This window comes from Diabrotica virgifera, chromosome 10, assembly GCF_917563875.1.
Source record: "Diabrotica virgifera virgifera chromosome 10, PGI_DIABVI_V3a".
In the NCBI taxonomy this organism is placed as follows: Eukaryota; Metazoa; Arthropoda; class Insecta; order Coleoptera; family Chrysomelidae; genus Diabrotica; species Diabrotica virgifera.
Window position 1 is genome coordinate 19,508,626 of NC_065452.1, and position 12,183 is coordinate 19,520,808.

General features: G+C 35.1%; 1 protein-coding gene across 1 annotated transcript in view; it reads right to left on the reverse strand.

Annotated features, from left to right (window-relative positions):
* Nucleotides 1-7,646, reverse strand: part of LOC126878710 (proclotting enzyme-like) — a 76,200-nt gene extending 68,554 nt beyond the window's left edge. Inside the window, exon 1 of the mRNA XM_050641574.1 lies at nucleotides 7,443-7,646. Within this exon, the coding sequence (XP_050497531.1) occupies nucleotides 7,443-7,536 (94 nt within the window). The 5' untranslated portion in view covers nucleotides 7,537-7,646. The remainder of the gene's footprint in view (nucleotides 1-7,442) is intronic.
* Between the last annotated feature and the right edge of the window lie 4,537 nt (nucleotides 7,647-12,183).

The window sequence follows — 12,183 nt, forward strand, 5'->3', positions numbered from 1 at the left end:
CAAAGAAAGAATAAACCCAGTGCTAACTGAGACAAGTACTACCCCCATAGATGATATAGAGACTTTCTGGGGAGGTTTTAAAAGAGATATATTAGATACAGCTAAGCAAAGTCGCCAACCCATAAAAAACAACAGTCGTAAACCATGGATCAGTGACCAAACATGGAAAATTATAGAACAAAGAAGGCAACTTAAAGTTGGCAGTTTTGATTTAAACGACTATCGAAGCTTATCAAGAGAAATCCAAAGAAATTGCCGGAAAGATAAAGGCAAATATGTGTCTAACATTTGCCAGGAAGTAGAAATCCATTTACATCGAAATGAAATAAGAGATCTCTTTCAGAAAGTAAAGTTACTGGCTCGGGAATTCAAACCCAGAAATTACGCTATAGAGGATGAGACAGGTAATATTGTAAGCGATATGGATGCGGTTCTGGAGACTTGGAAGAAATACTGCACAGAACTCTACAAAGCTGAAATCTCTAACAATAATCATATAACAGCACTGCAAGTCTCAACAACAACCCTAGAACCAGATATTCTAAGGTCTGAAGTCGATGAAGCCATAAAACACCTTAAAAGAAATAAATCATCTGGTTGCGATGACATCAAGGCAGAACTTTTACAGAACATGGGTGAACATGGTCTCCAATTAATGTGGAGACTGTGCAATCATGTATGGAGAATCGGCAAATGGCCCAGTGATTGGTGTACCGCACTATTTACTCCCATTCATAAGAAAGGCGTAACCACAAAATGTAGTAACTACCGAACCATTTCACTAATTTCACACCCAAGTAAAATTCTGTTGAGAATCATCAAGTGTCGCATGCAGACATACCTGGATAGACAAATACCAACAAGAACAGGCAGGCTTCGTGAAGGGTAAAGGCACAAGGGAGCAAATTCTTAATATGCGACAACTCATTGAGAAAGCACGAGAATTCAAAATTCCGATGATCATCTGCTTTCTGGATTATCAGAAGGCATTTGACTGTGTAAACTGGACAGTTTTGTGGAAAGTTCTACATGAGATGGGGGTTCCTGATCATCTGTCAGCTCTGGTGAAAAGCCTATATGAGAACAGTGAAACCAGAATAATAATTGAAAACCATAAGTCCGATCCTTTTAAAATAGGTAGAGGAGTCCGACAAGGATGTATTCTATCTCCAAGTCTTTTTAATTTCTATGGGGAATATATAATGAGAAAAGCACTCGACAAATGGAATGGCGGTATTTCTATCGCAGGAAAGAAGATCTCAAATCTCAGATATGCAGATGATACAACATTAATAACTGTATCCGAAGAAAAAATGTCCAGTCTGCTGCAGCTAGTGGAAGCCGAAAGCAATAGATGTAGTCTCAAGATCAATAAACAAAAAACAAAAATTATGATAGTAGATTATTCAAATTCACTTCAGACAACAGGAGCCTTGGACCAGTTTGAAGTGGTTAACGAGTTCAATTATCTAGGATCCTACATCAGTAATACAGGATCTTGTGAAACAGAAATACGTCGGAGAATAGGCATGGGCAAAAACGCTATGAGTCGATTATCGAAAATCTGGAAAGATCGCTCCTTGTCGAAGAACACCAAAATAAGATTAGTACGTGCCTTAATTTTTCCCATATTTAATTACGGATCCGAAACATGGACAATGAAATCGGACGACAGAAAAAGGATTGACGCCTTTGAAATGTGGTGCTGGAGAAGAATGCTTCGAATCTCATGGACGTAACACAGAACAAATCACTCAATCCCCCAAGAGCTTAATATTCAGACTCGACTTTCCTCTATTTGCCTCTCCACCGTCTTAAAATTTTTCGGCCATATTGCAAGAAGAAGTGATGATAATCTTGAGAGACTTATAATTTCGGGAAACGTTGAAGGGCGCAGAAGTAGAGGTCGCTCACCTACTCGATGGACGGATCAAGTACAGAAAGCCAGTGGAAAAACATTCTCTGAATCCATGAGGGAAGCTCAGGACAGAAGCCGATGGAAAGAGATAGTTGCTCGTATTATAGGGAATCACGACACTCAGCAATGAGAAAACGACTGAGGAGGAGTGTCGGAAAGCCCCTGAATTTCAGAAGAGGACGTGTATATCAATCACCTTGGGCACTAGGTGATTTGAGGGTCGGTGAGGGTCGGTTCTAATGACACATTCGTATTAAGCAACCCTAAATACCCCCGAGTAATCTGTTTGTTTCAATTTAGTGCCGAAAACCCTCGAAACTTCAGAAGACGACGTGCCTCAACAGTGAACCTGGGCACCAGGTGCTCCGGGGGTCGGTTCTGATGACGTATTCGTGTTCAGCGATTCCAAAAATCTCCGAGTAATCTATTTGCATCATTGAGTGCCGAAACTCCATATGACGTGCCTTAGCAGTAACCCTGCGCATCAGGGTTTACTGTAAAAATACCGAAATCATTGGACCGAAAGCAGTAGACCAAACTCATTAGACCGAAAAGCAATTTACTGAAACTTCACTAGACCGAACAGTAGGAGACTGAAAAGCAGGAGCAAATTAGAAGCAAATAAAATTTACCCTTAATTTCTTTGTACTTGTCGTAGTAAAAGAAATAACACAAATATAATTACAACTAAATGTTATTTGGATGGTTATTAGAAACAGTTAAAATGGTGTTAACGTTACTCTACCCTTAATTTATTTTTACCTTCACTAACCTGTTTAACGGAAGAAAATTATTTCACATCAGACTGTACAGAGTAACAATTTACACAGTCTATATATAAAATAATACAAAAAAAATACAATAAACAAAAAGACAGATATACAAAATCTTAGCATAATTTACTGCAATATTTTTTAATTTACGTACCATTTCGGTCTAATGCTGTTCGGTCTAGTGAGGTTTCGGTAAAGTGCTTTTCGGTCCAATGAGTTCGGTCTACTGCTTTCGGTCTAATGATTTCGGTCTAATTGTCGTGTACCGGGCATTTGGTGCTTCGGAGGTCGGTTGTGATTGCGTATTCGTGTTCAGTGGCCCCAAAAACCCCCTGAACAAAATCTGGCCCGTTTGATTTGGCTTATGTACTTTTGGATGCATGTTATGCACTTTAAAATACAATTTTGCATTTCCACCCATTTTTCTATTGTAGAAATTTTTCCTGGCGTCATCCTGAACACAATGCAAAAAGTTGCAAATCTCTAGATGCTGTATTTAAAAATAGATTTATTTTTTGCTAAATGACCTGGTCTATAAATAAATACAGATGGATTATACATATTATACATATTTGTATATTCCTCTAGCTATTAAAATTTTAAATGTTCATCATCGACTACTAATGAACTACCTGAAATCCGTTATGTACTGCTTTAAAATGATTTAAGATCAGTTTGGAATATTTACTTGGAAATCGACTACCGTTATCATCACATAAAAAGAAGAGTTTGCAACACTTAAAGTAACTATGTAAATCAAGATAACGACTAGTTACAAAAAATATCAACACGCAAAGAAAATATCGAACAAAAATTCAAACAAGAATTTACTTTAGTACTTAATCAAGAGAGCAATGGGGTGGTATTTTTCATAAATAAGAAACTAAGAAATAAGATAATGAACTTATAAGTCCATTGAAAACTGAAAAAAGACTTGCTTGCCAGCTTTGAGACGTGGTGTTATCGAAGAATGTGGAAAATGTCATGGACACAACACGTAACAAACACGGAAACATTAAGAAAGATGAAAAAAGGAAAAGAAATACTCAACATGATGAAGGAAAGAAATATGAGCTACTTTGGTCACATACTAAGAAATTAAAAATAGGAATTGACGCGATTGGTTATACAAGGAAAGTGGAAGGAAAGAGAGTACCGCTGCAGACAGAGTAAAATGAGCCATGATGATCACTAATATCCTTAGAGGAACACGAAGAACACACAAAAAGAAGAAGGCACATATACACACCTACAGTTACTTAGTGTTGCCCAAAATTGGTCATGGTCTTGTTCTTGCGTTTTCGCAAGACCAAGACCAAGACCAAGACCGACTAATTTTAGCAAGACCAAGACCAAGACTTACCGTGCAAGACTTGAGCAAGAACAAGACTAAGCCTGCGAGACTCTTGCGTCTTGCAGTTAGAACTGAGGGTCGTTTTAGGGACTATATAAGTTCGGCTATATTCTTAGATACTCTATGAGAAACAAAAAAAAATTGTAACAAAAATTTTGAAAATTGGACTTATGCGCATTACGAACAATACCATAAACATACATAGCGAATCAAAATATCCATTAAAAGAACACTCGACACATTTGATATGTACTCAGAGGTCATTATTATAATGTAAAAATAAAATTTTTTAGTATATTCTTTCTCAGCAGCCGACTTCTTTGCTCTGAAATTAATTGTCCTGGTTTTGAGAATAGTTGTCTTCCAATCATATTCATATAACACAACATTCCTGCGTTGCGACGCCTACAGTAATATCGAATATCGTATCCAAACTTTTTAAAAATATGTCACCTTAGCACTAATATAAATTTACATAAATACCTTTTTCATTATTAGTTTTCTAGGAATCTAAACGCCAGAAATTTTATCAGTATACATTATTATAGTAAGACTATTATGTATTGTTTCTGCTGACTGTGTCCTGTGTTATGAGGTCACTCGGCTAAACAAAATTTGCCGAAACAGCGTGGGTATTATTTATAAGTATCAAAACCAGACAAAAGTATAGAGATAATGCCGGATATCGTGTAAACATAATACCGAAATAGGTATTAATTTAAGGATATATACACTTCTCTAAGAAATTAACGCACCACCTTAACAACGGGTCATTTTTAATGTCTCAAATTTCCTAAACCTGTTGTCCAATTTAAGTGATTTTTTTTAATATTTTGTCTTATTCTTTATAAATATCGCAGTAATAATAGATATTGTTGCTAGACAGGTCAATTATTGTCAGTGTATACCGGGTGTACCAATCAAACTGTGTTTTTTCTCACTCTGTGGAATATTCTAGTATTATGCTAACTTATTATTCTAGCATGCAATAGCATACTGAAATTAAAACCCAACTATAGCCTCATATTTTCTTAACATTATGTTTTTTATTCATTCACTTATATTGGATAATAAAAAAGTTAGGTACTTTTTTAACTAGCCATGTTTTTCATCAATACAGAATGTTTTTAAATAAGTATGGCAAACTTTAATGGGAATTCTGCACGAAAAAGTAATGACAGTTTGCTTTATAAACGTTTATAAATGCTTTGTTTACCAAATAGGGGGGGTTGAAATTTTTCTTACAAACTGACGATTTATTTATTGCTCTAAAACCGGTTGAGATATGCAAATGAAATTTTGTGGATTGTAAGAGGTAGTTTTAACTTTGTTAGTTAGAACATAGGCAGGAATCACTTAGATCGTGGGTTCAAACCCCACCCGGTATCAGTTGTTTAGATATTTATTAATTTGGCTAATCTTTACTATGGCTCTGATATTCAAGCTTAAAATGTACCTCTCTGTTACGTTGTTCTAAGATATGCAATAGGCTAATGGGCAACTGCGAGACTTGCAAGACTCTTGCTGCAAGACCAAGACCAAGACCAAGACCGGGAGCGCAATACCAAGACCAAGACCAAGACCAAGATTGTCTAAGTCTCGTCTTGGTCTTGCATTTGGGCAACACTTACAGTTACCATAGAACCAGAAGAAAAAGATGTTTCTGTGAAGACTAAGGTAGGGTTTGTGAAAAAATACCATAAAGAAATCAAATTTCTCTCCGAGGTGATGTAAATAAACAAATAGGTAAACAACGACACTTAACATAAATAAGAGAAAGTAAAAATGGAAAAGAATGCACGAGATAACAAATGAAATAGTGACATAATATGTATATTGGCTTGCTCTATGAATTTGATGGAATCTAATCTATATGGATAGGTGCAACATAATAATTATGGATCACATGTGAATGATTTGATGAGTGGAGCGAATCAGTCTTTATCCGTATCCATAAAAAAAGGATCACTAACCGTATTCAGCAATAATTACAGAACTATTGCCCTTATTCCTCATGCAAGCAAGCTATCATTACAATTTTCATTTATAATTGATTTATTGTCAGCATTTTTTTCCAAAAATGTACCAAAAAAAAAGTTTTTGTGTTTCTTTAACAAATTTGTAATGTTAATTCAGTAGGTATCTACTATTTTTCATCTTTTTATTTTTGTTTTAATTTTTTAATATAAAAATTTGTTTCAATACTGTTTTGCGGTTATCTATTGTGCCAATATTTATTTGAAAAAAAATTGCTTATAACAAATTGGTGAATATTTATTGCAAAAAGGATGTAGATGTTATTGTTTTTATATGTGCGCCCAAATTAAAAAAAAAACATTGAAATTGTTCCCTCATTAACGGAGATATTGCAAACCATTTCCTCTACCAGTTTTCAGGCAAAAAGTTTTCATTTAAGGCCGCTAAGAAAATTATTATTGTTTTTCAAAATATTCTACAATTTTTAGTATATTGTATTGTAAAGTAGTAGGTAACTCACGCAGTTTTAACATGTTAATATTGATAAATAAACAAATTATGAATTTTTAAAAGCTATCTCGGTAAAAAATGGTCCTAGACACACTTTTTTCTTTTAAAATATTTGAAAAATTGTCAGGGAATACAAATATCGGAACGGCATTTCAAAATTTTTAATCTCCGCGACGTTATTAAAAGAACACGTTATAAACAAATTATAACATTTTTGAAACACCATTTTAGAGGGGAGTTTAATTGAAATTTTGATTTCTCAATGCATTTATCGAAAATATACATAAAAACAAAAATGAGATCTTATACCAGTGCATCTATGGGCAATAACCGCATTTTTGCAAATGAAAAAATGGTAACATTTAATAAACAAATTAAATATCTCAAAAACTGTTGATTTCAACCAATTTTTTTTTGCTTTATATTGGAAATAGAACGCAACTTAGTGTTTATTTATAGATTTTGCAAATAATATTTTTTTGCAAATTTGTTTTTCCAGCTTTATTTAGAATTATTTAAATAAATTAAGGGTCAAATTTAATTTAGTAAGTTTTGTATAAAGGATTTTTCCCTTAACTTTGCAGAAAAAAGTGTAAACACCTTCATAAAAACATGAGTTACCGCATCAATTAAAAAAGTAAATTGTATGCAAAAATTGCCCATTTTCCGTTATTTAAACGATGATCCCCTTATATAAATCAAAATATACTTTCTTGAAAATATATTTTCTTCTCACCTAATCTTTGATAAGATTCCAACCTGTACGGAATTACATTTTTATTTACGTGTATTATAATTTTATTTGATAAGACTATTATTAGTTTAATTATTGAACTTAAAGTACTTTAAACATTTTCCCTGAACAGTATCTACAATGAACAGTGTAATGTCCTAATCGTGGTTCTCCTACCTGCTTCAACTACAACACCTTCCAAATCATCTTCAGCATATACCTTCAAACTAATCACAGTCAAACACAAACATATATGTACAGTTAACCTCATCGTCAAGTCAAGAATATACACACTACCGCAGTCTGTATATTAAGCCAATGTCTTCATTTTGTAAAGTTGCTCTTATAAAACTCGACTCAGTTAACATCTCCCCCCTTCTGTCCAAGAAGACTTTAACTACAAGCAAGTTCGCAAGGATCTTGTTTTTATTTTAATAAGGATCTGGTTACCAAATTGAAAATTCATGTTACCAATTTTACAAACTTAATCTGTATGCTTTGACCGTTAATATTTAATAATGGCCGATTTAATGGAGTATTTTATTTTTCATACAGGGTTATTCAGAGAACATTTGAAGAATTGGTATATATAACGGGCCAAGTGACAAAAAATCAATATTTCTTTTTTTTTTTTCATTATAATGGTCTATGCAACAATGCGCCAAATGACAGTTGCATTGGAAAAAGCTCTAATAAATTCAACAGATAGCGTCCGCCGTTAAGCATAGTGTTCCGATTCCAGATAAAAACTCATTTTTCTCGATTGTGTATTTTTGTCACTTGGCCCGTTATATGTATACTATCTCCACTCTTCATTTATCTAAACAACAAGTTCACATTCAACAGTACCTATATTTTAGCTTCTTCTTCTTTAAGTTCCATCTTCTATCGAAGGTTGGAAATCATCATGGCAATGCGGACCCTGTTGACTGCCGCTCTAAATAGCTCTACACTACTGCATTCGAACCATTCCCGTAAGTTCTTAAGCCAGGATGTTCTTCGTCTTCCCACATTTCACTTTCCTCGGATTTTGTCTTGCATAATAAGTTGTAATAATGAGTATTTTTGCTATATTTTAGCTAAAGGTTTATTATTAGAGAGACTGCTATTGAAATACTTGCGAAAACGTCAGGAAAGAAGTTTGCGCATAAAGAGACTTGGTGGTGGTCAAACGAAGTGGAAGGAAAAATAAAAGAAAGGGAAAATTATACAAAAAGTGGCAAGAAAATAGATCGGACACAGATCTTCAAAACTATATGGTCGCCAAAAAGGAAGCGAAAGTAGCTGTAGCAAAAGCTAAAGCAGAAGCGTATTCAAACCTATACGATCATCTTGATACCAGGGAAGGCGAAACAGGCCAAACAGGGAGCAAAGAAAGCAAAATATTTTAATCAGATCAGATGTATCCGAGATGAAAATAATAAAATACTAATTCACGAAAAGGATGTCAAAAAAAGATGGAGAAAGTACTTTGACAGACAGCCTGTGGAGTTAACGGAGACAGTAACAGCAATGGTCACCAAAATAACAAAAGAGGAAGTGGCTCAAGCGCTTCAAAAAATAAAGAAAGGAAAAGCTGTGGGGCCAGATGATATTCCTGGGGAAGTATGGAGAGCATTGGGAGAGACAGGAACAAGTTGGCTAGCAGGTCGAATGCAGGTCGTTGCCAGAGGAATGGAGAAGCAGTATATTAGTACCTGTTTACAAAAACAAGGGAGATATACAACAATGTACAAACTACAGGGTTATAAAACTACTAAGTCGGACCATGAAAATATGAAAGAGTAATCGATAGACAGATACGTGAAGAAAACGGAATATCCGATAATCAATTTGATTTTATGCAGGGCAGATCAACAACAGGTGCAATTTTCATTATAAGACAATTGATGGAAAAATACAGTATTAAAGAAACAAGCGTTCATATTATGGTATTCATTGATCTTGAGAAAGCATATGATAGAGTTCCTCGAGAGTTTCGGCACTCAATAAGAAAGGAGTCCCTGGTGACGTGACCCGTTAAAATGGTCCGGTCAAAACAGCCCTGTCAAAAAAGCCCGGATACAAAATAGCCTCGACAAAATAACCCGTAAACAAAATAGCCCCGACAAAATAGATCGCACACAAAATAGTCCCGGCCAAGACAGCCCCGGCTAAAAGCTAAAACAGCCCCGGCGAAAACACCCCAAATAAAATGTTTTACCATTTATTTTATCATAGCATAGCGAATTTAATACATTCTCGTCCAAAACATTATTACACAACATATCCCAAATAATTAGCAAACAAATACTAAATAATAATTAGATAATGTTTCAATGTAAAAATTAAAAGGTTCAGTATATTAATTCGAATATGATAAAAATAATTATAAAACAAAATAATAAAGAATTGACGTTTGTATTTCTAGATTGTATGAAATCCTTCTAAGATAATCCAGAACTGCGGAATCATCGTTACGATAAACATCTGAATAGAGGATAATTACCATTTCCCAAAAATATATTTTTAAGGGATTATTTCATGATGATTTCTGAAGGGAGCTTTTTTGTCGGGACTATTTTGTCGGGGCTATTTTGTCGGTGAGCTATTTTTCCGCGGCTATTTTGTCTGCATGCTATTTTGTCGGAGTTATTTTGTTTGCGGGATATTATGTCGAGGCTATTTTGTCGGAGCTTTTTCGACGGGGCTATTTTGACGGGGTACCCCCTGGTGAATATGTAAAGATTGTGAGAGATATGTATGAGGGAGTAACGACTACCTAGTGTTAGGACAGGTGTGGGAGAGACATACATTCCATGTAAAAGTAGGATTGTACCAAGGCTCGGTGCTTAGTCCGTATTTATTCTCATTAGTTTTGGACCAGATAATAGCGAAACTACAGGGTAACATTCTATGTTGCTTAATGTATGCTGATGATGTAGTGTTAGTAGGAAATAGTGAAAAAAACTTAGAACAAAAACTGGAACAGTGGAGACAAGCTCTGGAGGACAAAGGTTTAAAATTTAACAGGACAAAAACAGAGTATTTGGAATGTTCATTTAAAGATGGAGTTACTACAAATTAAATGGTATCATTGGATGGTGAAATGATTGTGAATGGCAATAGTATTAAGTACCTAGGATCGGTATTACAGAGTAATGGAGAAGTAGATGGAGATGCATGCAGTAGAATTAGGGCTGAATGGATGAAGTGGAAGGAAGCGAGCGGTGTGTTGTGTGACAGAAAAATTCCAATGAAGCTGAAGGGAAAATTCTATAAAACAGCCATAAGACCGGCTATGATGTACGGAACTGAATGTTGGTCAGTGAAAAAGAAAGAAGAACAACGAATGCATGTGGCGTAAATGAAAATGCTTAGATAGATGAGTGGAGTGACAAAAAAAGTATAAAATTAAAAATGACTATATTAGGGGAAGTCTAGGTGTGGCACCAACTGATGCAAAAATAAGAGAGACATAGGTTAAGATGATTTGGTCATGTTCAACGTCGAGCCGTTAATCACCCAATACGAAGAATTGCTGAAGTCCAGATTCCTGGAAGGAGTAGGAGAGAAAGACCAAAGAAGACCTGGGGGAGACGATTAGGCAGAACATGTTGGTAAAGGTGATTAATATTGATATGACCCAAGATAGAGTTGTGTAAAGAAATAAGAAATGCAATTAGGGAAGCCGACCCTGCTTAGGGTTAAGGCAAAGAGAATGATGATTGTAGCTAAAGGTTTACAAGAAAAAAATTAATAAACAAAAAAGAAAGAAAGAAAGAAAGGTTAATATTTGCAGATTAGTTAGAAAGTAAAGTTAAGAGTATTGGGGAATCTGAAATCTTAATCTTCATATATGTATATCAATTGTACGGCCTAATAGTCTAGTAGCCAGAAAAAACCTTTGCTAAAGTACCAAGACAGAAACTATGGAAAACATTAAGAGAAAAAGGAATGGAGAACAAGCTACTAATAATGATACAAAAAATATACAATGAGAACAACAATGTCGTAATGGCCTATCTTTTTAGTTTTGCATATAGCGGCTTAGAGGGCGCCACCAATAAAAGTCGTGTAGAAACAGTGAATTTTTGAAATTAGCAAGTCGGTCGAAAAATGGATCTTAGCCGAGAATATTTTCAAGCAATGCCTTTTTACAATTTTTGGAGAGTCACGCAGAAATGGTCACGAGTTACAATGTCACGCTGAAATGGTTTCTGTGTGTTGAGAATGAAGCATCACACCAGTCAACTATTCCCGCTGGTATTGAGAACTTCAACGTGGTCGCTCCAGTCTCAGCGACGAATCCAGACCAGGTCCACCCAAAACATTGATGTGAATCGTCAGCTAATTAAGGACAGTGGTGGATTTAGGGAGGGCTAGAGGTGCTGTAGCACCGGGCCCCCAGGTTGAAGGGGCCCCCAGAAGACCTACACATTTGTCTAAAATTACGTATTTGGCATTCTGACGCGCCGTCGTACTTACCCTACCAAACTCCTCTTATTTATTGTAAAAATTACTTTGAAATTATTGTTGTATTGACAATTTCATATAATCTTTTTTCTGAGAGAAAAGGAAAGGAACACCGATAACCACCCTTTTATGACATGACATAAAGGGCAACAGATTAGCAGGTATACTTTTACATCTCCTTTTCGGAAATCTTACAATACAATGCTTTTAAATCGCTCTGAAAGTTAAAGGTGTTTGACAAAAATAGATGTCTTTCAATGGGTGCCATAAAGTTAAGAAATGAAATATAAAATATACCTACTTTACCCTTTAAGCTTAACAACAAGTAAAGCTTTTGTTTACAACCAAGTAAAGTACCTGAAGAATGTCAAAAACGACAATATTAGTAATTCATACGTACTTGTGTTGGCGTTAGCTTTTAGTTATTTATCATTAGATTGTGAATCGTGAGTTGATGCTGGTG